Below are 27,841 nucleotides of genomic sequence, written 5' to 3'. Positions count from 1 at the left end.
GTAACACTCAATCTTTCAGATATCTGTGTTGAGTAATTTGAATATTGACATTTAAAAGGATTTATCATTTTATTCCATTAAATTGAAAATCTATACAGTGCTGTGATCAAAAGAAGAAAGAAAGACTCGCTCTATGTAAATGAATTGGTTGCGATGAATTATGTAGTTCCTAGTTTCAAAACTCAGTCTAGAATACAATTGCCTTGTAATTGTACATTTCCTGCAAAGAAATGGAAGTCATCAATAATTGACTGCCATTAATTACTGAATGTAATCATTTAAATGTGAACTGGTAGCAATTGGGATTTGTAATCAAAATTGTCTGGTCATTTGATTTTTTATATTTGTTGATTAAATTAAATACAGAAGAGAGAAAGAAAAAACCACACAGCTTACTGATTTGTATTTTTTGTAATGCATTCAAATATATGGATATGTCTGTGTTTATATATCCAAGTCTATAGTACTTTTCAGCAGGATATATTCAATAGCGATTTTTTCCCTTCTATATTAGAATACCTATCATATTATATGTTACTGTGAACTTAAAAGAGGCAGGTTCTTTTTATATTATCATCTTTTTTAATATTTCGGATATAATTACAAAAAACTATGCATTTACTTAAACATTTTTAGCCCCCTCCCCTGTATACATAAAAATTAAAACAAACGCAAGACAATACTAGCACCCTAATCCTATAGGCCATTAGGCCTACAAATTTGAGCTCTGGTAGAAAAAAAAAACATATTTGGCGGTGGGGACTGAGGCAGCTCCTATAAGTGGGCCATTTGCAGTGTTCTGTGGCGCATTTTATTGATAAATATTCACAGCGGCAAAATGTATTTTTTCCTTTAGTTTCCCCTTTCACCTTTAATTGTCATTAAATGTGTATTTATCACGAGAACACCCATGCTAAGTGCTCCTACTTTCATTTTTGATACGGGTTGCTAAGTTACGTGTCAACTTTCGGTGGCGCTAATAAACAAGATGGCCGACGGAAATAACAGGTACTATGACACTTTTCATTTATTTACAGTATATTTCATTTTGACTGACCATATTTTCAATTTTCTTGAATTATCATAATTGTCTATATTGATACTTATTGCTCTCGAATTTATATTTTAATCAGTAGGTTCTAATGTTAATCCGTAACTTACTAAAGACCGTTTCTATCGAACCTGGCACCTATCGGCGTGCGTGCTCATGTAGTTTATAAATAGTTGGTTTGAATGCTTACAAATCAAAAATAGGCAAATTCTTAATTATTGTATTAATTATATCTAAGACCATATTTCTTGCCAGATTTATGAAACGCGGCACATGGGTCTCCTGTGCATTTTCAAATAACTTTTTTCAGGTCCGATGCATTTGCATGATTATTGGACTTGTGTATTATTTAGCTTTAGTTTTGTGTACATAAAGGTAAGTATATATCATATACCAATGTTTTGTTTAATAGTGCAGAAAAAAATTGAAATCCTAGAACTTTCAAGTTGTAAACGATATAAAATTCATGATTATATATACCTCTGTTAAAACTTGACGTTAATTTGTTCTTCTCTGATCAGCCGTTACAGAATGGAGTGACCTTTACACTTGACAAACATGGGGAATGCTCAGAGTGAAGAAGAAAGGCTCTTCTTCTTCCAACAGGACAGTGAGCAACCCTTAACCAAGAAGCGATACAGGAAGCTCCCCGAGGATTTACCCGAGGGGCTCAAGTTCGCTCATCTGCACCCCAAAGTCGCGGCTCTGTATGCCCAAAAGGAGCGGGAGAATCAACGGGCTGCTGAAAAAGATCCATTTGGAGATGGACTGGGGAATAAAAGTTTGTTACCCAACATCAATCAGGCTGTAACTCACATCAAGAACCGATTAGACAGTGCACTGTCCAATGATGAGGACTCACAGAGATTTCTGTTTGAGGACACAAAGACCACAGCAGCTTCTGTGTTACAACAGTTAGCTAAATATCTGTATTTCTATGATGGTATAGCTAGTCATGTGCCAAAGAGTTTGGAGTATCAGCTGATGAGTAACTGGAAAGATCTGACCAATGATGTTATCATTGTGCCAAGAGAATGGCAGACCACGGAGATTCGCGACCAGTATTATAATTTTCTCAGAGAGGCTCAAAGTGACGACGATAGTGACAATGAAACCAAGGTTGGGAAATCCTCAGAAAAATTGGAATCCAAGTCCAAATCGAAAAAACTTAATAAGCCCACCATCCCTGATATTATTGAAGATGAATTCCGCCCAGATAAACCCGCAAATAGACGGTCAGAAAGCAGAATGTCCACTGTGTCTATTTCCAGGGGAAAGCTGGATGTCAAAGGATTAGCTTCCAAAGGGTCACGGGAACACAGGGGATCAAGTAAGTCTAATGAAAGGCTTTCTGTGACATTTACAAAGCTAATCCCATTGTTTCACATATGATTACATGAATGCATGTAGTCTTATAGTATTAATTGATACCATTTTAATATGATTATATTGATAAGGTGTCCAATAATGATGCCATTACAGCATGTCTACATATGATTGAATAATAGTTTAATGATTATCCAATAATAAAAATGCTTATCAATAATCTGAAAAAATAATCAAACAAGTCGAAACAACATTTTGATATTTAAACAGTTTTAACATAATTATATGTTTAGGTAAATAAATATGTCTAAATGTACTAGTTGTAACATATCGAAAACTATTATAAGTTTTGAATACAAGGGGTAAAAAAAAACTTATATAAAGCTATCAAACAATGAATATTTTATACCGAGGGAAATTCCAAAGATTGTGTATAATTTGGAGACCAAAATAAGACCTACTAGATAAAAAGAAGAAGGCCGTTTTGGTTGTGGGGATTATTTAGCAACTACTCATCAATATGGGTTGCTAGCATCGTTCAATGTCCCCCTAATCCCCCTGATTTACAAGCTGATTTATGGATCTCAAGAGTCACTATTTAAACTCTCTCTCTCTCCTGACTAATTTCAGGTGCATTGACAGGTAGATCCAAGCATATTTTGGTGACTGCATGCTTTTGTAAACAAGTTTACATCCATTCACTTAAAAATTCTTATCTATATACCATTGACTTTTGTATTACCTATTAGGCCACACCTGATGTTTTTAAAACACTTTAATTTATGTATCACTTTCACCCAAACACTTTTTTCTCTTGCAAATTTAAAGTTCACACCATCAAATACGCTACTTGCAACTGCATTAAAAAAATTTCATTTAAATTAAACCATTTTTCATGGCTTATATATATATATTTCACCTTTGCTTGGCAGTGCATGAATTTACTGTTACTTGCTTAAAAGTTGATATTGGAATTTTTTTCATATTTATATTATGCATGATCATGTAGTAGAATCAAAATGGGCAAAAAGATTATATTTTAGAATTCTGAATTACTGAATTAAGAACTGAGGAAGTTACCCTGATATACTTATTCTAAGTTTTATGATATATCTGTAGCTTTGTACTATGACTTGTTTGATTTATAACATTAACAGAGGGTTTTACGATACAAATAATTAGTTTTCATAGTACAGTTATCAGCAAAGCCAAATACCGACATTGTTACATTTTAGAGATTTCTCAATATAAATGGAAACTTTATATAAAGAGCATAAAACCCCTGAGCACCAAACTAATGTGTCAAAGAACTTTAAAAGTGTTTTGTACAATATGCCACTGTTTTTGTTTCTGAATTGAGCTGGAAAATGCTGTGTCAATGAATGGATCAACCAACAGAAATTTCTGAGGGTGGCTTAAATTTAATTTTAGAAGCCATATATATACAGAACACAATTAGTTTGCCAAGTTAATGAATTCATAAGCACCAGTCTTCAACAATGTGTGTTTTCAGAGTTTAATATGCCAGAAATACTTCTACTCATGCAAGTTTGATTGTTTTTATTTGGAGGTTTGCCTTTGGCATATATTGCATATTGCTTTAAAAAGATCCAGGCTCACGGCATCCAGTTGAATAGTCAGATGGGGGTAAGGGGTGGCTATTTGTGGGGAGGACATTGATTAAGCTTGATACAGCTTGAATGATGCTTGACATTTGAATTATTTGGTTGAATTTTGCAATGTATGCAAATTAAAGTTTGTAATATGCATACCAGTACATTAAACATGTTTTTGAATCAATCTGTCATATTTTCGGTGAAAAAAAATAACCCATTTTAATTAAATATGCTGGAAGTGTTTCTAATTGTAACAATTTTTTTTTAAAATAAAACATTAGTAGTTAAATCTTAAATGATTGTCCAATTTAATCCAAGGGGATTGATTACTACAGTGCAATTATTAAAACAAAGGCATCCTCTTGGGGGCCTGGCCTTATCTGTTTCTGTGATAAGTGCAAAAGCCTTGTTGGCAAATTTAGGCAATTTTCTGATAAACTTCAATCACGAAATCTCTGTTTCACGTTTCATCGACTACTCGGGGCTAGCTTACAGGCCATTAAATAATCTGATAGAGAAAACTTTTTTGGGAACAGTGTTCTTGAGCAAACACACACCTTGGTGTCGAAAATATTACAGCGCGATCAATATCGATTTCCAAGTTATTAAAGAAACATTTTGACAAGAAGTTAAATTATTGACAAAAGTTATTAAATTTTAGGGCTACCCAATCCATTAAAGGATTAATTTATTGTCATCATATTTGAAGAATAACCCGGTTTATGTTTAATTGTTTTTCTAAATTGGTCGTGACTCTATTTAAACAGTTTGGACTTCAGTGTAAAAAAAAAGTGTATCAAGTTTTCAGACCTTAAGATATCACTTACAGTTGCAGAAAAGGCAAATCTCTCCAAAATGACTTGCAGTAAAAATCTTCTCAGAAGTGTACTGCTTTATAAACTTCTTATCAAATCCCATGTGTAATTATACATATAATTATTAATTAGAATTTTGAGAAAAAAATATTTATTGCCAGAAAAAGGGTATTAAAGGGAAAAAGATTTAAATTATACAGCAGTGTCAGACTACCCTCACTACTGTTATCTGAGCAAGCAGCTTGCTGATGAATTGCTTTGTTTGGGTTATGGAATTTTTACAGATAATGATTAAAGACCTAGAATATAACTTTTTTGTGAGAATGTCACCTTGTTATCAAGGACATTGTTAAATGCAAATGCTGATAATTGGAGATTTTAATAAAAAGCAATTAAATTCTCATTCTAATGATAGTTGTCATAGCAACTCTTGTAATCAAATGGCCATCAAGTACTGTGTATTGCTCAGTTTGAGTGCCGCAGTAGAAGCAAACAATGGTTCTACCACTTGTAAATATATACACTACAGATCAAAGCTAGATTCATACCCATTTTAGGATTACTGAATGCCTTAAAAGAACACGGGAATTTAATTTCAATTATTAAAGAGCTTGATTGCCACATTGTACAAATATTGGGAGTAAAGCTTAATTCCTTTGTTAAGTTCAGAGACATGAATGCACCGGGCAGTGTCAATCAATCTATCCCTTTGAAATTCAGTATGAAAATTGTTATTGCTACTAAATGCACAGTCATCTAGCTGCAATATTTTATAGTTACTAGTATATGGTATTGGAAAAACAATGGCTGGGTCACTTATATAACACACAAGGGGTATTGTTTGCACTTTATGGGTTCATCATGCATTCCATCACTTTACGGTTACGGTAGTGGAATGTACTATTTTTCATATACTTGTAGATGAAAAATAATTGCATGCAATAGCAATAGACTTCAAAGCTATACTAGTACAATTTAATAAACTAGAAGATTTACTATACTTGAGAAACAGGCATGCCAAGATTTCAAATGTATTACTCAGCATGGTACTGGTACCTATGTATTTTATTTGTTTGATTAAATATATTTTAATTTAAGTTTATCAAAGTCCTTTTAGTGACTTGATTAAAGAAAAATTGTATTTTTTTCCCTATTCTAGAAGTATCATAGTCATCTAGCTATGATATTAGAAAACATTTATGTATTCAAAATTCTTAAGCAGATTTCACTCAAACTTGGCATGCCTGTGGGTTGCTTTTTTTCTCACCACTCTGTAACAGTTGCAGGCATCCGCTCACCAGCCATGCGGAAACAGACGCACGACGACCTGATTTCCAACTTTGGGGAAACCCCTTCTGATCCCAGATGTGAGTTGATAGAACAATGGTTTGTCGTGCCTCAAATATTGCCCTCTCCATTAATTCACAGACCAAAAAAAAAATTTTCTATAACTTGCCCTGTAATCATGGTTAATTCAATGAAAAAATGTTCGATCTTATAATTTTCAACTTTAGTAGCATATCATTCTTTTACAAAATACATGTACTAAATAATAATTATCTCCTTTTCGCAACTTTTTTTAAATTAAAAAATATATCTTTTTCTTTTACCAAATTATTTATAATTTCTTTGCTTCTTTGAATTGACAGTGAAGAATTTCTACAATATTTTCCGAGGAAAGTTAAGACATTTTAACTTTTAAAAAAATATGCAATGTGGCTTGAACTTAGATTTTTTTGTCCATATGAAAATTAATGTTACAACAGATATGAATAGCTGAATATATGCAGAATTGCTAGTGATCAAAAACAATTATTTGTGTGTGTGTCACGAACTTTTAATATTTTGCTACAGGCTGATATTTGAACTGCAGAACCATTATGCGTTTAATATGACTGGATTAAAAGCTAGACAATTGCTAGGGCTTTAAGATCATTTATTCAGGACAATTAAGTCTGTAAAAAATTTCTTACTCTGCAACACTCAAAGTATAGAAAAAAAAACATGGCCATTTAACAATTCAGCAACAAACCTATGTTCGAATCTCTTATTGTTCTTTCACATATGATATTTATTTGTGTAAGCAGAGAAAAATATAAATGTTCACTTCAATTATGAAATATACATTTGTCCAATTGGACAATATCTTATATTCTTATCAGTAAATTGCAAAAAAAAAAAAGTTTTAAAATTTCTTTAAATTAGTTAAAGTTTAGTTACTTAAACAGTTTTTAAAATGATAAAAACATTTTAACAATTTTATTTTATTTTGTATTTTATATTGATTTAGATATTAGAATTGCACCAAAGACTTTTCTTTCATTCTTTTATGTTTCCTCTTTTAGTTGAGAGCATTTAAATATAACACAATTTACTAATCTTTGATTCAAAATTGCATGAATTGTTGCCCTCTAATGTTTTATGTTAATTTAAGGAATGCAGCATTTAAAACTTGTGAATTTCAGTATCTCCATGTATTAATATGATGTCAATAAATAATCAGCCATTATCTCGTCCCAACAGCTACAGCCATGGCTAATCCATCGTTTGGACAGCAAGTTGTTATTAACTTCGCAATATCATCAAAACTGTGTCAGGATAAAGGTAACATTTTACAACATACATTATATAATATCAGTGGAAAATTTGCTTGAGAAAATTCAAAACTAAACTTAATTAGTAAAGGGGGAAGGGAGAAGAAATTCAGTGGAAAATATAATAGATGTTTGTCCGAAATCACTTGTCTGGAGCATAATGAGCATTTCCCTCCCCTTAGCCCATCCTGGTTCATTCTTCACCCTCAGAGTGCCTCTGGTCGAGGGTGTACAGTGACCTCTTGAACAAAGTTTGTAGATCAAGGATCAATGTTATATAACTGACCATGTTAAATAATCTTTGTCCAGAGCATATACTCTTTGCCCAAGCCCTATCCGCCGGCTCATACTATACATAAACAGAAATTTTGGGGAAAGGGTGTGTAGTGACCTTGAACTTTGTTTCTAGGTCAAATGTGAAGGTGTAGCATATCTTTTTAAAATCAAGTTTTGGACCATAAATAATTTTTCATTGGCATAATCTTGCTCAGATTAAACCAAAATAATGCCTGTGGTTAGGGGTTTGTAATGAGCTTGAATTTACAATATGCTGCCAATTGGATATTTTTGTAAACTATAGGTCAAGGTCATGCAAGGCAAAATCCTCTGAAATGCCTTTCATCCTTATGTCTAATATCGAAGAGTGGCCCTTTGAGATGGTCACCATTTAAATGATGTCTATATTGTTTTTGAAACACTGTTATGCCTTTTCTTTTATTAGGCTGGATAATAGAGAAAGGCAAACCTGAAGTTGAACCACAGAAAGTATATGAAAACTGCATTCAAATCCTGCAAGAGTTCTTGAAGAAAATGTAAGATCTAATTTCTCCTATATGCACAAGCTGTATGATTTCAAAGCAAGATTTAAATTCAATATCAATTTATTCATTAATGCTCTTAACAGATGATGCTTCCAAGAATTAATTGTTTTGTGGTTTTATTGAAGAAGATTTAATGTGATCCATTCTCTTTATAAAGATATACCTGGTAGATTTAAATTTGGTCACTAATTTTGTTAGCTAGTGCATTATTTAGTACTGGTATATTTCATAAGATTTGATACAATAGAATAAAAGATGTAAAGTATCTTAAAAGAAAACTTCATATTAATCCTTATACATGTATATATTTACAGTTGTTCAAATACTCATATGGCTTGTAATACATATGTACATAATTATGTTATTACTAATGCTGCATGAATGTGTTATTGGGATTTTTAGAGAGACAGAGCAAAAGGATGACTCGGACAGGGGCCATGATAAAGAAGTCCTGGTGCGTTACTATGGCGATTACAAGAAAGAAGTTCTACTGAAGTACCGGAAAACTCCTGCAAAACCGCAAATAAACTCACTTTTTAAAACTGGAAAACCAAAAATACCTCCACTGCATGAAGAGCGCAATCAAGGGAAGAAACTCTTACAAGCCACACACCAGGATGGTACAAGTGTTGTGTAGTATCCTTTAATGTGTTTTCATAATTACATGTACAATTATATTTTTATGCCCCCCTTCGAAGAAGGGAGGGCATATTGCTTTGCTGCTGTCTGTCGGTCGGTCGGTCGGTCTGTCTGTCGGTCGGTCCACCAACAGTTTCCGTTCATTTTCTTCGCAGAGGGTGAACATATTGAAATGAAAGTTGGTATATAGGTTTATTATGATAATATCTAGGCCAAGTTCGATATTGGGTACGATCGAGCAATTTTCGACAGAGTTATAGCCCTGGACTTAGAAAAATTCTAGTTTTTTGCAGTTTCCGCTCATTTTCTTCGCAGAGGATGAACATATTGAAATGAAATTTGGTATACAGGTCTATCATGATAATATCTAGGTCAAGTTTGACATTGTGTATGATCGAGCAATTTTCGACAGAGTTATGGCCCTTGGACGTAGAAAAATTCCAGTTATTTGCAGTTTCTGCTCATTTTCTTCGCAGAGGATGAACATATTGAAATGAAATTTGGTATACAGGTCTATCATGATAATATCTAGGTCAAGTTCGACATTGTGTATGATCGAGCAATTTTCGACAGAGTTATGGCCCTTGGACGTAGAAAAATTCCAGTTATTTGCAGTTTCTGCTCATTTTCTTAGCAGAGGATAAACATATTGAAATTAAATTTAGTATACAGATTTTTCATGATAATATCTAGGTCATGTTCGATATTGGGTACGATCGAGCAATTTTCGATAGAGTTATGCCTCTTGGACATAGAAAAATTCCAGTTATTTGCAGTTTCCACTCATTTTCTACGCAGAGGATGAACATATTGAAATGAAATTTGGTATACAGGTTTATCATGATAATATCTAGGTCAAGTTTGATTTTGGGTATGATAGAGCAATTTTCGACAGAGTTCTGGCCCTTGAACTTAGAAAAATACCAGTTATTAGCAGTTTACGTTCATTATCTTTGTGGATGTTTCCAAGGGAGGGGGGCATAAATGTTTCACAAACATCTCTTGTTAAATATATGATTTTATCCAAATTATTTTGACAAAATTTGAGAAAAGGGTGCCTAAATGAATTATCAATCATTTTTCAATTTCTTGACTGATAGGTGAGTGGTTATTTACTACATGTACAAACTTTTATAATTATTGACAAAGATGTTGTACATGTACATCTGTGATGAAAGAAAAGAATCAGAGTTTTTATGTTTAAACAAGTAGATGAATTGTCGCTCCTTGACAATGAACTAGCTATCCTTCGGGCAGGTCTGCCATAGTTTACTGTTCAGCAGGAGCGGAGCTTGGTCGCCCTGGATACTATCTCATCGCCTATGATGACACCAACGATCACCGGATGCTGGCGTGTTTCACTCCTGCTGGAAGAGGAGTCTGCTATTCCACCAATGGAAATATTAGGTACAGGAAAAACTTTACTGCTATCTTGATTAGATAATAATTATGCTTTGTTGTCATTTTAATTGTTTTATTTACAAACCTTTATTCTTGAGTTATTTCCCTGTACATACCGATATACACAGAAATTAAAGTGAGAATACCTAACATGTGTTAAGACATTAATCACATTTTCTTTAAAGGTTTTTATCTACGGAGAAAGGTGGACATTTAGCAGAGGCTGATGGTACTATTGTTAGAAAGTGGAAATGGCCAGTGAATAACGTTAAACTGACATCTCCTGCTAACGTTCAGGTAAACAGCTACATTGTCTTTACTGTGTAATTTAAAGTATCAGACAAGAGCTATACATCTTATTTCAGGAGTTTTAAAATTTTCATAAGGATTTTAGTTGAATTTTTTGAAAGTTCGCCTCAGATGTAAATTATATCATCAATGAATAGAGGTAGGACAGTCTTGCCCATGTAGATGAAAAATGTAATATATGAAAGTTTTATATTTACTGATAAAAACTAACTACATGTAGATTATGTGTTCTCTTTGATAGTTAAACAGTAACCTAGTTTTTCGCTGTAATGGCCAGAACTCCATGTCCCTGATGTTCAGTTGTCAGAAAGAGCTGGCCAGGTTCAGTGCCAGCCCCGCCCCTGGGGCTACTGAGTACCGACCCAGTGATGAAAATGTAAGTCAACCAATAGGGAAATCTCTTACAGAACGTACAGTATTTCTTTAATGGTTGATACAATAGATACCAAAGAAAACTACAATGCATTTGTTTAACTACAGAAATCAGTGTAAGTTTGATATTTATGTTGAATTTTGGGATATATATCATGATATATAACATCAGGACAATAGTTTATTTTCAATGGTATCCCAAATCTTAATTGGTTTTTGGCTGCAAATTCTGTGAATTATGTACATTTATGCTGTGGATTGATTTATTTGTTCACTGTTGTAGGAGCACCTCCTGATGACCTTCACCTATACCTCCAAGGCAGCACGAGACTTGATGAGACTATTTGCCCCCAAACACAAACAGCGCTCCAAGAAACAGGGGGCCAGAAAGGTACATAACTCTGTCTGATACTGCTGGGAGAAAGCGGTTGTACACTTACCTGTACACAACGGTGCAACAAACAAATTCAATTTGTACACAAAAACTTTCAACATATCAGAATTACATGAAGGTATATTTACATACCTTTACATGTTGACATGATTTGTTAGAATGAATAAAAACACAGCACTGCATTGTTAAATCCATAGTTTATTCAATCACCTGACATAATTTACAGTATAACTTACAGTATTCCTAATATAAGAATAGATCCTTAAAATCCAGCTGATTAAGATTCTCTGAAATTGCAATTTTTTTCAAGAAGTTAAAACTTTATTTTCAGCAAAAGGGTCACCTTGCAGAGATACAGAAGCTGCTGGTGGACTTCCCTGACAAGACGCAGTATGAACTGGAGGCGGACAAAGAGCTTGCCAGACTGCAGAGGAAGGCCAGGTAAGGCATTACCTAGGGCGTGTTCAACAGAGCGAGCGCTCCCTAAAATTCCCCACACCCGCAACAAAAATTTTTATCGAGCGCTCTCTCTGCTGATCAAACGTCTGATCCATGTATGTACAATGACAGAATGAGGTCAGGAGACTGAGTCACTGACCAGTGGAATCTATGGCTAGATTTTCTGCCTTGTACCTAATGATGTTTGTAGAGCTTGGTCATGTAAACCTGGAAGTACATGTACAGTTGGGATAACAACTATATTGGAGATAAAGTTATTAAAAATAATAATGCTATCATTAATTTTATTATACCCCCCGCAAACGAAGTTTGGGGGGGTATATAGGAATCACCTTGTCCGTCCGTCCGTCTGTCCGTCCGTCCGTCCGTCCGTCCGTCCGTCTGTCCGTCTGTCTGTTCGATTCGTGTCCGGTCCATATCTTACTTATGGAGAAACACTAGAAGTTCTTACTTCACACAAAGATTGCTTATGACCTAAGGGTGTGTCATGACCTTGAACCAAGGTCATTCGGGCAAGGTCAAGGTCACCAACAGAAAAAGTGCAAAATTCGTGTCCGGTCCATATCTTTCTTATGGAGAAACATTAGAAGTTCTTACTTCACACTAAGATTGCTTATGACCTAAGGGTGTGTCATGACTTTGAACCAAGGTCATTCGGGCAAGGTCAAGGTCACCAACAGAAAAAGTGCAAAATTAGTGTCCGGTCCATATCTTTCTTATGGAGAAACATTGGACGTTTTTACTTCACACAAAGATTGCTTATGACCTAAGGGTATGTCATGAACTTGACCCAAGGTCATTTGTGCAAGGTCAAGGTCACTGACAAAAAAAAGTGAAAAATTCGTGTCCGGTCCATATCTTTTTGATGGAGAAACATTGGAAGTTCTTACTTCACACAAAGATTGCTTATGACCTAAGGGTGTGTCATGACCTTGACCCAAGGTCATTTGGACAAGGTCAAGGTCAATGGCAGAAAAAAGTGCAAAATTCTTGTTCGGTCCATATCTTTCTTATGGAGAAACATTGGAAGTTCTCAGTTCACACAAAGATTGCTTATGAGCTAAGGGCTTGTCATGACCTTGACCAAAGGTCATTTGGGCAAGGCAAAAGGTCATTTGCAGAAAAGTGTAAAACTCGTGTGCAGTCCATATCTTTCTAATGGACAAATATTGGAAGTTCTTAATTCACATCTAGAATGCTTATAACCTAAGAGTGTGTCATGACCTTGACCAAAGGTCAATTGAGGAAGTTCAAGGTCATTGTTTAAAAAAAAATCAGGCTCAGTATACCAATAATTCAAAATGTTTATATTAAGTGGCTGCTTGACATGTGGAATTTCGTTTGATTCGAGTCATGTTTGTTAACATAAGGATGCAAATGTTATCATGCATTAACAGTTAACTTGAACTAAAATGGAATTTAAAGAATAGAAATTGGTTTGTGTACTCATATAAGCATTAACAGTTTTAAAAAATAGAGCAGTTGTTATTTATAGAAAATGGACGATGAAATAGATTCATCCAATATTTTCTATAATAGAAAAAAAACATGAGTTATAATTTTTTCTTAGCGGGGGGTATCAATTGTGAGCTTGCTCACAGTACCTCTAGTATTGAGTTTGAAATGCTTTTCATTTTAATGTTAGTGAAACTTTATTGAATATCTGTATAGGAAAATTACCGCACAAAATTAGACATGAAAACCTTTCAATGTGTTTCAAGTTATGAAAAGTACAAAACACTGTATTTGCACTGTTTTTTCATACTCTTCAATTTGTTTAGCTAAAGGATGCTATATTTCACTTTGTCAGTTTGTTTTACAAACTTTTTACCAATTTAATGTTATTGTTGAACTTTTTTCAGAAACCTTGTAGATGATTGGTTAGAACATTACCGCTTGGCTGTTGGACTTAAATCCCCTCACATGCTGAATGTCCGCGAATCCCCGGATTTCTCATCTCAAGCACGCAATATACAGTCTGCTAAATTAGCAGACGGTGGACAGGCAGCTCGGCTCAAACATCTCGGTCTTGAGACACTGGTAGACTACAAGAAACAAAGAGCACCTTCAGCACCTTTAGGTAAAAGCAACAAAGATCTTCGGGGTTTTCTTAACATTTCCATAATTTTCTTATCGTTCACAAAATTTAAAAGTGCACATATTTTAGCAATTTTGAAATCTTGTAATAGCATCCCCACTAGTATTATCACGATTTTATTATTTCATGCACAAACCAAAGGAAATCTTTTATTTAAGTCATGAGGAATCATCCTCTTTGAGTATTATGATGTGATCATAATTGGTCGGGGCTTGGTCAAATCCAATAAAGCCCCAAGCATTTGACCACACCCCGACTGAAATTATCATCTCATAATATTCAAAAAATGATTTCTTATTACTTGTATTTATATAATTTTCAGCCATTGTTCAATTAAATATTTGAATAAAAAAGCAAACCTCGTGGGCACCCCAACTATACTTCATTTGAAGTTATTGGACTGTATAGTACATGTACAAAGTTGATACATATTGTTATCCCAGGCAATTACAGTTATCTGTATCAAATTTCTATATATTGTTAATGAATATAGCTTTCCTCTGGAACTTAATTTGTGTAAAAATTTTACAAGCTAGAGAAATATTAACAAGTTTTAACCAGTTTTTTATGGGTTCAATTCCTTCAGCAACAAATGTACAACTTATAAAATTTTGATATTCCTTTTTTTATATCACTTATGTAGATATACAATTACAGATGCACTATTGTTTATTTTTTATAATTATATTTCATTCATATTTATTTTATATCTCAGCACCATTATTTAATTATCGATTAATTCATTAATGAAGTAGAAGTGACTTGTGTATCATTTATGTTCTCAGACCCCGTACATGTAGTCTCCCATAGCACTGTGTTTGTGACTCAGTGCTCTAGTAGTAAGTAAACTACTGTGGAATCATCATTGTTTGTGTGGGACCAATATTCGTGGCATTCGTGGGTAATTCTTGCCCACAATTTTACATCCCCACGAACGTAAATACAAGCATTTGTTAAATACTTATTAAAATTATCCAGAGCTTGCAACCTATATGTTTATTCAACAATCAAAGGCCCTCGAGGGGGCATATGCATTAAAACAGTAAAACAACATGATTATAACAAATAATGGATGAAATATATAAACATTCTACCAACGAAATTAACCCACACGAACCAGGAAAACTTTGGCTCCCAACGAACATTGACCCCCACAAACAAAAATGATACCACAGTATTGCCATAGTAGTTGTCACACCGATGTATACTTGTTCTAGTACGGCACGCATAGCCTTCTCTCCATATATATCCTCTCATCTTTTGAATTTTAAATTCCAGTTGTGATTTGACATGAGGGAGTTTGATAATCTAACTTGCTGCTTCTCAATGCATCTCAATTGAAATATGTCACTATGATATGTGTTGAATGAGTCGTTCTTTTTGTTCTTGGATTGTTGGGAACAATTAATTACAGGGTAAAGGTTGTTTGTCAATGTTCATAAGCAAACAATGGAAAATGGCAAAATGCACGCTTTATTGTGCTGCTATTCTGTGCTCATTACAAAGGGCAATTTGGTTCTGGTATTTAGAATGTTATCTTCAGATCTACCTTATTCATAATCCAACCACCTTTGATGGTTATATCTTATCTATATTTATATCTTATATTTAATTTTCATCTTTTCTACTTTATGCCTTCTACAAATATAGTAGGTACTTATTTGTAATTATTAATACTTCATATATATGCATGTTACACTATTGTATTATTTCTGTAAACAAATCTTTTATTAGGCGATGTTCCAATAGGTAAACCAATGCATGCCCTCATAAGATTGGGTTCTTCTTAATTAATTTAATGGAATTCAGTCAAAGAGTTGATTATTAGCTAAAAATATTTCTCACTACTTACAAGCATGTATGTGTATTAAATAAAACTGTAAATGCTCGTGTGTACTTTATGCAGGTTTAGAATTACTCGGTGTTATTTTTTCACAAATTTTTGGCCATTTCGACTTATCAATTTCCAAATGCAATTTGTGTTTGTGTTTTGGCAGTTTCAAAGTTGCCACTAAAGCAGGCAGCTAGATTGAACAAAAATATAAAAACCGTCTAATCATATCCCTGTATATAGAATACAATCTCAAATTCTTGATCAATCGTAATTTAAAATTCTAATTCCCTTTATGTCATCAATGAGAATTACGAAAACTCACAAACTTTGCATGATCTTTCTACTTCTGACATTATATCAATATTTCTCTTTACTCTTGGCATGGGGAATTGAAAATTTAACATTATAAGTTTTACATTGTTTCATGCTCTTTAACTAAAAAAATTACTGGTAGACCTCTTTTGCTTGTTATGTATAAGAAAGAATATCTTTAAATTATCTTTAAAATTTTTCATTCAAACATTATATTTATGACTCTTATTTTTATTAAAAAATTAAATTCAGTTGATTACCCTGGTAATATCCTATGAAGTCCTAAAGTTGTTATTTTATTTCTTTACGTTGAATGGCAGGAATGATTATAATTTTGTAGTGAAGGACAGGTCAGACTTATCGAAATCACTGGACGCAGACACTTCAAAGTCAAAGAGAGGCCAGAAAAGTGGGACCCAGAGCGCCGTCAAGTTTGATGACGGCCCACAGGAAGGGGAGGGGGAGGAGGAGGCTGCCTCACCCACAGCGCTGGCCATGCTGGACAGACTGTCCCAGTATGTAGCTAAATGATGGGGGGGGGGGAGGAGCTCTAATGTTTGACCTTGGCTGAAAATCTAAATGCTCTTTAAGAAGAAAGTTGAAACATGAATCGCTTGAGATGTAACTCATTCATTTCTTGTGTACATAGTTATTGTAAGAGAAGATAAACTTTTATCTCTTTCATAATGATTAACAGTTTCAGGGATAGCTAAAGTAATTTTTTTTATTACAATTTCATTTTGCAACTGACTAGTGATTGTGAAGTGTACATCGTATTTGTTTAAAATCTTAAAACATAATAAAATCTTAAAAGACTGCTTTGCAGTGAGAAATATTTGCAACAACCAGGTTCTTGTGAAAACTTTTTTGCACAGGAATTAAAGAGATGGTGAAATAGTTATATGCAAAGGGGAATAACTCAAATCTTTTACTGATGGTGTTATGGTTTGTTTCACAGGTCCGCAGGTAAACGATCAGCCAGGAGTAACACCTCGGCCGTCTCTAGCGCCCCACTCTCACGCCAACACACCGCCACCTTCAGGTCAGAAAACTCAAATAATCAATTTAACAGGATTCCCTGCCCGATTGCACTCCGCCAAAGGATTCTGGGATTGGACCAGCCCTCTTGTCGGTGTAGCCGCCATTATATCCCTCAGATTATGGACATTGAGTACGATGAGTTTATACAGATGGAGGCTCCAGACACTCAGATTATTGTGATTGCTGTCATTTCTTCATTGTGAGTGTGCTTGTTTGTATCTACATCTTATCAGATCCTGTATAGATATTCAAATTTTGACCTAACATCAGAGCAAATACCTTAAAAGGCACTGAATTCATATCAGTGATTTTATTTTTTCATGATAAAGCTTTAGAATGCAGATATGTTATTTAAGAAATATTATCTCTTTGGTTATTTACCATTTGAATAACAGGTTTCCTTCAGACCAGCAATAGTATATTTACCATGAAAATGTCATTTATCAGGATTTTTTCATTCTGTTTAATTGTTCATCTGTGTGCATGTCATTGAATAATTAAACTGCTTTTGACAGGTTCCCTCACACCAGCAGTTCTGACCAAATGATTGAGGAGATCTACCTGTCACAGAACCGGAACCGGACCAAGCCATGTGTCCAGAGCCGGACGGACATGTTCCGGATTCTCCAATACGACATCAACTCGGCCTCAGAGGGGTCCGACCACACACAGCCTCTGTTACTGACCAGACACAATGTAGTCCCCGGCATGTTCTTGGTATGTAGGGTTTCTTGTATCAACAAAACAAAAACATAGCACAAGCCTTGTTTACATAACAAAGAATAGTGACTTTAGTAAAGCAATGTAAAATTTAAAATTGGAAAAGTAAAATTTGAAAAAATTGTGACCATACCCCTTTAATTTGTCTGTAAATTGTTTTGAACCAAATGTTGATGTGTCATATTGAAAAAAAAAAAATTTAAATAGAATATTTTGAAATTCAAAGAAAAAGAGCTTTTTGATGAATGGAACATACAGTTGTTTTGCAAGGGGAACAACTCTAATGACTTAATATTCGTCTTTTGCATGAACTACATGAAGAATTAATTTAAATTCATCACTGACACAGTATATTTTTAAATATGAATTTTTCCATTTGCAGATTTACTTGGCTGGGAAATTGCTGTTCTGTGATCACATATTCAATGGCTATGGAAATGCCAGAAAGGACTTTAAAAAGCAGCTGATGAAGTCCAGGGTAGAGGCTCTTCAAGGCTTTTCTCTCCCCAAAGACTTCAGATTCAGGTGAGCTGGGTCTTTCAAATAAATCACTGAAATACATCTTTGTCATGAAACTACAAAAAAAAAAAATGATGATATTACTTTTTGGGCCAATAAAAATTCAGGCTAGCCTATGTAACAAAATTTATTTTAAGCCTTTCAGCAGAGGGGAAGGATGGAATACTCAATTTAAATTAGTTTATCAAGAAAGATCTATAAATTGAGATACTGTATTATAGTATCTGTAAAGCATTTAGAATTTTGTTCTGGCCTTAATGCTTATATCTGTGGAAGGAAAAAGCTTCTCCTCTCTGCATGACCCCCCTTTGCTATGTATTTTTGATTGATTGTAGCCCCAGCAGAGGTCGAAGTGGAATGAGGAGTGGATGGGGAGGGGAGATCGGAGGTACAGGGGTGGATCACTACGGAAACCCAGGTACGGCCTACGATACCTCACTAGTCCCGCTGTCCAGATCCATGTCTTCACTGAGCGATGAGAAGAAAGAGGCCCCTATTGATACTGTCAAGTGAGTGTCGACTTATGTATCTTATTGTCCTTGAACCCTGTGTCATAATGTACAGGCCTTCCATTCACATTTTGTCTTTCGGAGTTCAGTCCTTTTTTTTTTAACTGAATACCTATTCACTTATCAACTTACATTGAAGCATGTCCTTTATAAAATTTGTATTCAACCTGTATCCAAATCTGTTATCTCTTTTTTCTATTCTTGACCTCATTCATCGTTATGTAATATATTGTTTCTTAGTCAAAACCATATCCTATTAATTTCACTTTAATAATAAAAATACATACATGTTTATGTGTCAAACCCTTTTCATCCAAATTAAATGTTAAAAGAAATTTCCCTTTAGAGAGTAACACATGCTCTGAACACGCATATGATTTTCTTGCTTAAATGTATTAGAATAGCACCTACATCAATATATTTGTATACTTCATTGTCTGTTTCACTAGGGAGATTTACGTCAAAATAGGACCATTGCTAAATATACAATCTTTAAACAGGAAAAGGTAACTCTTGATGTTTGGCTGGTTGTCTCCCTTTAGTTGAGTGTCTTATTTAAGGTGTTTTGTGAAAAATTCAGTACCACACAACCAGCCTAGAGTGAATCCATATGCACCAATCAAATTTAATCTCTGCTTGTTCATTGTGGCTATTATATTCAAGTAAAAAAAAATACTCTCTGAAAGAGTTATTCCCCTTAAGCAAGCAGAGATTATGAAGTGTGTTGTTTTAAATGTTAGCATGCCATTTCAGCAACAATTCAATCAATTGAACTTTCTCTTTGCTTTATCTTTGTTGGAGAAGGAATAAATTTGCAGCTTTGATTAAGGAAATCTGAGACCATACCATTGTTGGCTTTTTTTAAACAGATTTTGTGAATTGTATTTGAGTTCGTTGTATATCTTTGTTATACTTACAGTAGATTTCGACGTAGTAATAAAAGACGACATAATTTCGCATATCGAAGTTCAGAAAGTCTTATGTAAGGCAATCCTTGAGTTACTTTTATGATATCCTAACACTATAATTAATAAATATGTAGAGTGTTTTTTGGGGAGAGAGGGAATTTTTGCCTGTAGTATTTTAAAAGTCTAAACTGTGGTTGAGGGGATTTTACAGTGCTGTGTGAATTATGTTAGTACATATTTTAGTGTAGTACTGTAACTGGTGATTTGCAGGGATGTGATTTTAGTTTAGTTTTATTTTAATTACTTCAATAGAATTTAACAGCAAACTTGAACTGAATTTAATTATTTTGTCTCTTGGCAAGAACTCAAGAAAGGAAACCAATTCAAGTTCTTTGCATGTGCTGCATAAGAACGGACATGTGCATGTGTGTTCTCTGAACCCTTGTTGTATTGGTTGTGGAACATAACCCTGTGATTTGAGTGACAACTAACAGATAATGTCTGATGCGGTGCATGACTGTCAGTTTACCACAGTAACTTTTTAACTCCATGGAGAACCTTGTATTTATGGCTGTGATTCATAACAAATGAATTTGTTTCACAGTTTTTGTAATTAAAAATTGTACTAAATTTATATGTTTTTTACATTATAAGATAATATGTCTCTTCTTATCAATGACATGTAAACAATGTTCAAATTGAATTTAATCTTTGTTAGGTTAAAATAATGTCTTTCAATTTATCCCTGTAAAATAATTTTGAGAAAATTCTGTTTGTTAAATAATATATATAACCAGGTATAAACCCATATTTGATGGGTCTCGTCTATCTAGACAAGGGCTAGTTTGATTTTAGAAAGCTTAGAAATATGTAGAGCTTCATATCTCAATATGGGACAATTGTTTTATGAATGAAACCAAGTGATTTGTAGCAATATAGCTCTGTAATTGATAATAATACGTGTAGATTGCTCTCTGCATGCAAAATGAAAGCGGGCTTTTTAATGTTCAATTATATCGGATAAATTAACAGTGCATGAAAGAAAAAGAAGAAATTTAGGTACAACTGTTCTTTTATGAATATTGCATTAAAGTACTTTGTGCATGCAAGAAGGAAAACTAATGATAAATAATGAAGGCGAATGTCAGTAGATCATGTGATGCAATACTAGCTAATGTGACTAACTTTTTAATGCAGACTGACCAGGCAGCGTCCTTACGTACCTTCTTACGTAGAACTACAGGTAACTAGTCATCTCTCTGTTTAATCTCCTAACTGTAATCACTCTACTTCACTGTTGTGGTTTGGGTGCATGCAGATTTTTTTATATATTTTTTTTTTCTTACCTTCTTCTTGTTCTAATTTTGTTCGTGAACTTAATTAGTCTGGTTATTTTCAATGACTGTTATGTCCATTAAAAAGTTGTTTGGCTCGTTTTATTTTTCAGAGACTGGTACTTATTTGGATAAAATGCTTTGTTTTCAAAAGTATGTAATTATCTTCATCAAATTAAGAGACAGAGAAAAATGATGTTTTTTTCTGTAAGATACTGCTGTCTTGGTTGTTTTTGGTTTTGGCTGGGTTTTAACTAGGGGACTATTATTTGTATATTGTCGTTGGTATAATAAATATATATATGACAGACTAATCCAACCCAAGAGGTACAAGTTACTGAATATTTTGATATCTGATAATATACAGATATTGCACGAGTATGTTTTATATTCTTGTATATGTGCATGTCATGTACACATATTGATTTTGATGTGGTTGTTGGGGGGAAATTTATTTATTTTGTTGTTAATCATGGCTAAAATTCCGCTTCACATCTGTTTTTCAATCAAAAAATTATAAAATCTTTAGACAGAATGAGAGCGATAAAAAATTCCCTCGACACGAAGTTATATTATGTTGATGGTTAAATAACCCTGGTAATGGGAATCTGAATGAAAAACCAGTTTAAAATTATAATTATCCTGGTCAGGAGATGAATAGCAGTTACAACAGAATATTCGTTATAATTTTTGTCAAAGTGGCAGAACTTTATGTAATGTGCACAAATCAATCCCACCAGTAGGACATTCAATACTTTGATTTTTTTTTGTTAAAAGCTTTCTACTGGGAAGCATGTTTTGTAATGACATTGAAAATCTTTATAATTTCTTCGCCCTATGCCCTATGCATCACGGAAGTCTGTAGAACGTGTAGAGGCACTGACTTATAAGAAGCACCAGACATTGTCACATTACACTAGATTCATCTCACGGTCACAGCAAAAATCAATGGAAGCTGACTCATTCACAGGAGCCAGATCCTGACAACTTAATGCATCTTGATGCATATTTGGTTTATCATCGAGCAAACTTGTGTATATGATTAGCCTCATTCAGTGCTTATTACTATGCAATGATTTTTTTTTTTCAAAAGGTCAAGATCATTCAAAAGAAATTCCAGACTCATTTAGTCACTTGAATGAATATGCAAACTCTTTTTGCCTCTCTGTGACTAGAATTTGTACAGCATATAATTCTTGTGAATTTTCATTTTTTCTACAAGTAGATAAGATTATATGAATACATGTTTGTGTTCCATAAATGCTTTGAAAATACTGTACTTTTGATAGAAAAGCAACAACCTTTGATATTTTTTATCTACCTACTAGCAGGTGAAAGATTTAGGATGTTGGTTGAAAGATAAAATTCCTACAAATGAGAATTTGCGTTATATAAGATTACTAACCTTTTCAGGTCAATACCCCTGTAGATTGTAAGGTATGATAGTTGATGAATGTATTTTGCATTTGGGGATGTTTGGGCTCAATTAATGGTTTTTATGGGGGAAATGACTGTAATAGTGGTTTGGTTCATGTTCTTATTATTTTTAAGGACTTATATTTAGTACATGTACCAATTTTTAACTCAGTATTCCTCAAGGTATTATATTCCAACTAGATTCAATAAATTCAATTGCATAAACTAACGGACATGCATATGCTGTTTCATAGGTATTGATAGTAATAAGGTATAATTTTAATTCATAAATCAATTTGAAATGTATTTTAATACACAATTAATGTACTCAATATACAAATGTCAATAAATACCTGCATACCTATTCATTATACATAGCTGTGAATGAATATCATACACATTCAGAAATAGAATGGGTTTGTCATTCTGAGACCACGCCATGTTCTCATTGAGATACATGTAGTAAAGATCAAACTCAATTATTCTGTTTTCCATTAAGTGTTTTTGTGATATTTTTCTGCAAGGACCAATTACTTGGGCCAAAGTATATCTGCTGGAGACTGCTTAATCTGTAAAGTTTCTGGTCCACATTAGTGACTGAGCTCGTAAAATATGAATGGAATCGAGCATTATAATGTCCCACGAGATGTGAGGTCATTAATACAACATTTCATTGTTTAAGATGTAGGAGATGGCAGCAAGTGATATCACAAATTGATTTCATGCTTAACGGCACAGAGAAGAATAATCATCAGTGCAATTTTAGAAAAAACTTTTCATTTATTGAAGAACTACGGTATATGCTTTACTACTTATTTAGTTCATGGAACATAATTAGATTAACTGAACAAAAAATTACTTTTATAATTCAGAGAAACTTAGGTATTTGGGATGTGATTGAAGATAACAACAGAATTCTTTTAAAAAGTCAGTCAGCTTAAATCAGTACTTTGACATAGTATGAATATTCAGTCAGTATAAGTCAAGACTTTGACAATGTACAAATATGCAGTCAACATTTAAGTCAGTACTTTATCAGAATACATTTATATTCAGTCAACATTATTCAGTGTATGAATATCAACTCTATGATTTGACAGTGTACAAAAATTCAGTCAGAATTAGTCAGTACTTTAACAGTACACAAATTCAGTCAGCATTAGTCAGTACTTTGACAGTGTACAACAATTTAGTCAGCATTAGTCAGTACTTTGACAGTGTACAAAAATTCAGTCAGCATTAGTCAGTACTTTGACAGTGTACACAAATTAAGTCAGCATTAGTCAGTACTTTGACAGTGTACAACAATTTAGTCAGCATTAGTCATTACTTTGACAGTGTACAAATATTCAGTCAGCATTAGTCAGTACTTTGACAGTGTACAACAATTTAGTCAGCATTAGTCAGTACTTTGACAATGTACAAATATGCAGTCAGCATTAGTCAGTACTTTGACAGTGTACACAAATTAAGTAGCATTAGTCAGTACTTTGACAGTGTACAACAATTTAGTCAGCATTAGTCATTACTTTGACAGTGTACAAATATTCAGTCAGCATTAGTCAGTACTTTGACAGTGTAAACATGTGAAATCTTTTCTCTTTCTAAGGGATTTGATGATAACCAGCTGGATTCAGATGGTATTATAAATTTCATTGAGTGTTATGCTTAATACCAATTTTTATTACAAGCCAGCCTTAAGGCATAAAATCATTGTTTGTGAACAAGTACAACAGAACTATTGCTCACTGACAGATATAATAATGATATGCGGTGTTTGTAATAAGAATTGGTGGTGAGTGATTGCACAGAGATATGGATTTTGAATTATTGACTGGCTATACAGATTTTGTATTCTAGTCCTCATTGAACACAGAGTTCTGGATATATGGGTGGAGTTTTTGTTTACACCTGCAGATCCTCACCGTCAGTTTAATTAATTATAAGTCACTTCCACACAGTGTTCTCATTGTTTGTTGAAATGACCACCATTCCTGTTAAAACTCACAACTGAAGTTTTACACTCAACAAAGACAATTGATTTTTTTTTATTTTCAAGAATCTTTCAAAATTTTGAATGTTTATGATGTTATACAATTAAGAATGTTTTTTTTTTCCATTTTCAGAAGAGTTGATACCAACATAGTTTCTCGTATCTCTATTCCTGGGGAGTTTCGTGAATTAGATCCCCGTCGGAACTTCTCAGCTCCTGGCAGACGATTGGTACAGGGATCAGTCACATGACAGTCATGTGACTTTAGAAAAAAAAATTATTTTCGTTCCACTTAGAGAATTTTCTTTGGTCTAAAAAGATACTGGTCCTAAAATCTTAGTTGTGATACTGATGTGATATTGCATTTGTTGGGTTGAAATGTTGTCTGGACAAATTGAACTATTTATTGATTGGTGTGAAGATTAGTAGTGTACTTATGTATAGACCTTTGCCTAAACGCATAGACTGTGATATGAGATTTAATAGTCTTGTATTTAATTCCTTTATTTTTGATGTGAGTAATTTATTCATTATGCATGGTTTTTACTTTTAATAGTGATATTGGAGCTTTTGTTTTAATATTTACATAAGTGTTTTATCAAGAGCTTGTTTTTATTGTACTTCATCAGATGTGTAATGCTCAGAGAATTTAGTTACATGTATTTCACTGCTTCCAGGTACCGTAGTTCAATTGCTCAGAATGATTTTATTTTTACTGTTTTGGTGGAGTGAGTCAAGAAGTGTCTCTAAGGGCCTTTTTATCCCTTATAAATTGAGACACATTGCACCTTTTGTAGTAGAAGATATTGTACTTCTGGCATTTCTAATTCCATGTATTAACGAGAAACAACAATGAATGCTTACATGACATGTACATGTACTTGTATGGAATGTCTACATGGGGATAAATGGGATATTTATTTTTGTCTGCTGATATTACTTGGTGCTTAATGTTTGTAAATTGTAGTTATAGATAATCCTCTCTATGCCAAGCATTTCTTTGTATGTCTTAATTAGCTATCCTTGTTTTAGAACTAACATTTTTCTTATAGATATAGATCTGTAACTCATCACTGTGGTGTCCCTTGTGCAATTTGTAGAACCTATGTAAGTGAAAACATTTCTGACTTTTAAGAACGGTTGCACTACAAAAAATTTTACATTTTATTTTGTTATAGATTCAGAATCAGTGGTAAAATTGCTGTGCATACTTTTACCTCAATATTTTAAATTTTGTGTGCTACATGTGTACATTCAGCATTAATAGATCTAAACTGATTATCAGTTTCTGTTCCCCATTTCTCAGGTGTGCCTTTCTTTCACACCAAAAACCATCAATAGCATTATTTGTACTACAGCAAATTTATATTTCTACTAGATTTTCTCCCCACCCCCTCCACCACCCCTAGTGCCTTACCCCCCCCCCCCCCCCCAACACCCTAGGTTAACACTGAGAAAAAAAATCAAAATTTTTACCCTTTAAAAAGGTACATGTACATGTACTATTATTTTTTTAAGATAAAACCTTGATCTGATAAACAGTACATGTAACTATATATATTTCATCTTAGAAATCTTAAATCATAATTAATGTTTTGTTGCTCTGTATGTAAATTATGGCATATTTTATGGACTCATTTGCATCAAATAAATTCCAATGACCAAAATATTGCGTAGATTTTTGTTTATTATAGAAATGAATTTGATATAATACAAAAGCAGAAAACAAAAGAAAAGGAAACCCCGTAAAATCAGGGTAAGAGGAATGAAGTTCAGTGTATTCACTTTGCGTAGTGACGAAACATTTTCTACGTATATTTATGATGTAGCAGCATAACGTCAATGCAACAGATGTATTTATATATTTTTAGGTCACCTGAGTAAACTCAGGTGACCTATTGCTATCTGTTTTCGTCCGCTGTGCATTAACATTTTTAACTTCTTCTTAATAACTACGAGTCCAATTGTTACCATTTTTGGTGTACGGCATCTCTATGGTGAGAGGAATCTAAATTGTGAAATTCATGGCTCTACCAGCCCCGGGGTGCCACATGTGGGGCAAAATATGCAACAACAAAAAACAAATTTTCAAAAATCTTCTTCTCTACTCCCACACTTGTGAGGAAAAAACTGGTTGCATAGTTATGATGTCCTCTACCAAAAATGTGAAATTCATGGCCCCTAGGTCAGGGGTTCTGGCTCTAGGGTGGGGCCAATATGGGCATATAGTAAAAAAGTATTTCATCTTAGAAAATCTTTTTCTCTATTACCATATATATTTGTTAAAAACTAAATGCACGATTAAGATGTCCATGAAGCCCTTTACAAAAATTGTGAAATTCATAACCCCTTTGTTATGGGTTCAGGCTCTAGGGTGGGGCCAATATGGCCATATAGTTAAAATGTGTTAAATCTAAGAAAATCTTCTTCTCTACTCCCATATATATTTGTTAAAAACTAAATGCATGATTATGATGTCCATGAAGCCTCTACCAAAATTGTGAAATTAGTGACCTCTGGGTCAGGGGTTCAGGCTCTAGGGTGGGGCCAATATGGCCATATAGTAATCAAAGTACTGAAGTACTGACAGGAGTTGATTTTATCGATTATCATTTATTTTAAAATCAGCGATATGTGATTTTGCATGGCAAGTAGTATCAGTAATCGAAATATTTCTAAGAAATTGTATGGATCCAGGCAAGATTGAACTCTAGTTTTGTTCAACCAAACGCTCGACTGTTTCTGTTTATCTCCGACAAGCAAGAGAGACTCTCTGTTTTGTCGGATATTAACAGAGACAGCAGAGCGTCTTGTTGAAAGAGACTAGTACATTGAAGTCTAGCGTATGAATACATGATACGACTTAAAAAAATATCTAAACTCTTTGTACCATTTAAAATCTTACTATTTTCATGGTATAGATAAATAGGTTTTCTTGAAAAACAATGCTTCAGAATACATTGCATCGAATTTATCGATTATTTTCAGGAACTATGTGTTGTCAGTGGTATTGATTTGTGCTTAGGTCCAAACTCTGTTTCACTTTTGGTTTGCCCAAGTAAGTGCATAGGAGAGTTGATTAAAATCAACTCCCAAAAATGTATTAAATCTTTAAAAATATCCTTCTCTACTCCCATATATATTTGTTAAAAACTAAATGCATGATAATGATGTCCATGAGGCCAAAATTGTGAAATTCGTGACCCCTGGGTCAGGGGTTCATGCTCTAGGGCAGGGCCACTATGGCCATATGGTAAAAATGTATTAAATCTTAGAAAATCTTCTTCTCTACTCCCATATATATTTGTTAAAAACTAAATGCATGATTAAGATGTCCATGAAGCCCTTTACCAAAATTGT

General features: G+C 33.7%; 1 protein-coding gene across 12 annotated transcripts; it reads left to right on the top strand.

Moving 5' to 3' along the window:
- The first annotated feature begins 869 nt into the window (after positions 1-869).
- On the top strand, positions 870-26,148 carry LOC105319401 (uncharacterized). Of its 12 annotated transcripts, none has more exons than XM_066081323.1 (23): positions 870-1,008; positions 1,573-2,381; positions 6,089-6,175; positions 7,332-7,412; positions 8,124-8,214; positions 8,626-8,859; positions 10,105-10,269; positions 10,449-10,560; positions 10,814-10,948; positions 11,228-11,335; positions 11,670-11,779; positions 13,660-13,877; positions 15,630-15,644; positions 16,382-16,556; positions 17,000-17,281; positions 17,598-17,799; positions 18,185-18,327; positions 18,657-18,830; positions 19,280-19,336; positions 19,750-19,812; positions 20,936-20,981; positions 24,098-24,128; positions 24,615-26,148. In XM_066081323.1, exons 2-23 carry the CDS (start codon positions 1,610-1,612, stop codon positions 24,632-24,634), a joined length of 3,321 nt encoding a protein of 1,106 aa, XP_065937395.1. In that variant the 5' UTR covers positions 870-1,008; positions 1,573-1,609; the 3' UTR covers positions 24,635-26,148. The 12 variants fall into 12 exon arrangements, with proteins under 12 accessions (XP_065937395.1, XP_019919310.3, XP_019919315.3 ...); XM_020063751.3 differs by lacking the exon at positions 15,630-15,644 and adding an exon at positions 14,681-14,734; XM_020063756.3 differs by lacking the exons at positions 6,089-6,175; positions 15,630-15,644 and adding an exon at positions 14,681-14,734.
- Positions 26,149-27,841: the final 1,693 nt, after the last annotated feature.

Source organism: Magallana gigas, chromosome 4, assembly GCF_963853765.1.
Source record: "Magallana gigas chromosome 4, xbMagGiga1.1, whole genome shotgun sequence".
Lineage (NCBI taxonomy): Eukaryota > Metazoa > Mollusca > Bivalvia > Ostreida > Ostreidae > Magallana > Magallana gigas.
This window is presented reverse-complemented; position numbering and strand designations above follow the sequence as displayed.

Coding starts and splice junctions, on each gene's coding strand:
- LOC105319401 (XM_020063751.3), top strand. CDS start 1,610: ATGGGGAATGCTCAGAGTGAAGAAGAAAGGCTCTTCTTCTTCCAACAG. Junction 6,176..7,331: donor AACCCCTTCTGATCCCAGAT/GTGAGTTGATAG, acceptor TCGTCCCAACAG/CTACAGCCATGGCTAATCCA. Junction 17,282..17,597: donor ATTGCTGTCATTTCTTCATT/GTGAGTGTGCTT, acceptor TGCTTTTGACAG/GTTCCCTCACACCAGCAGTT.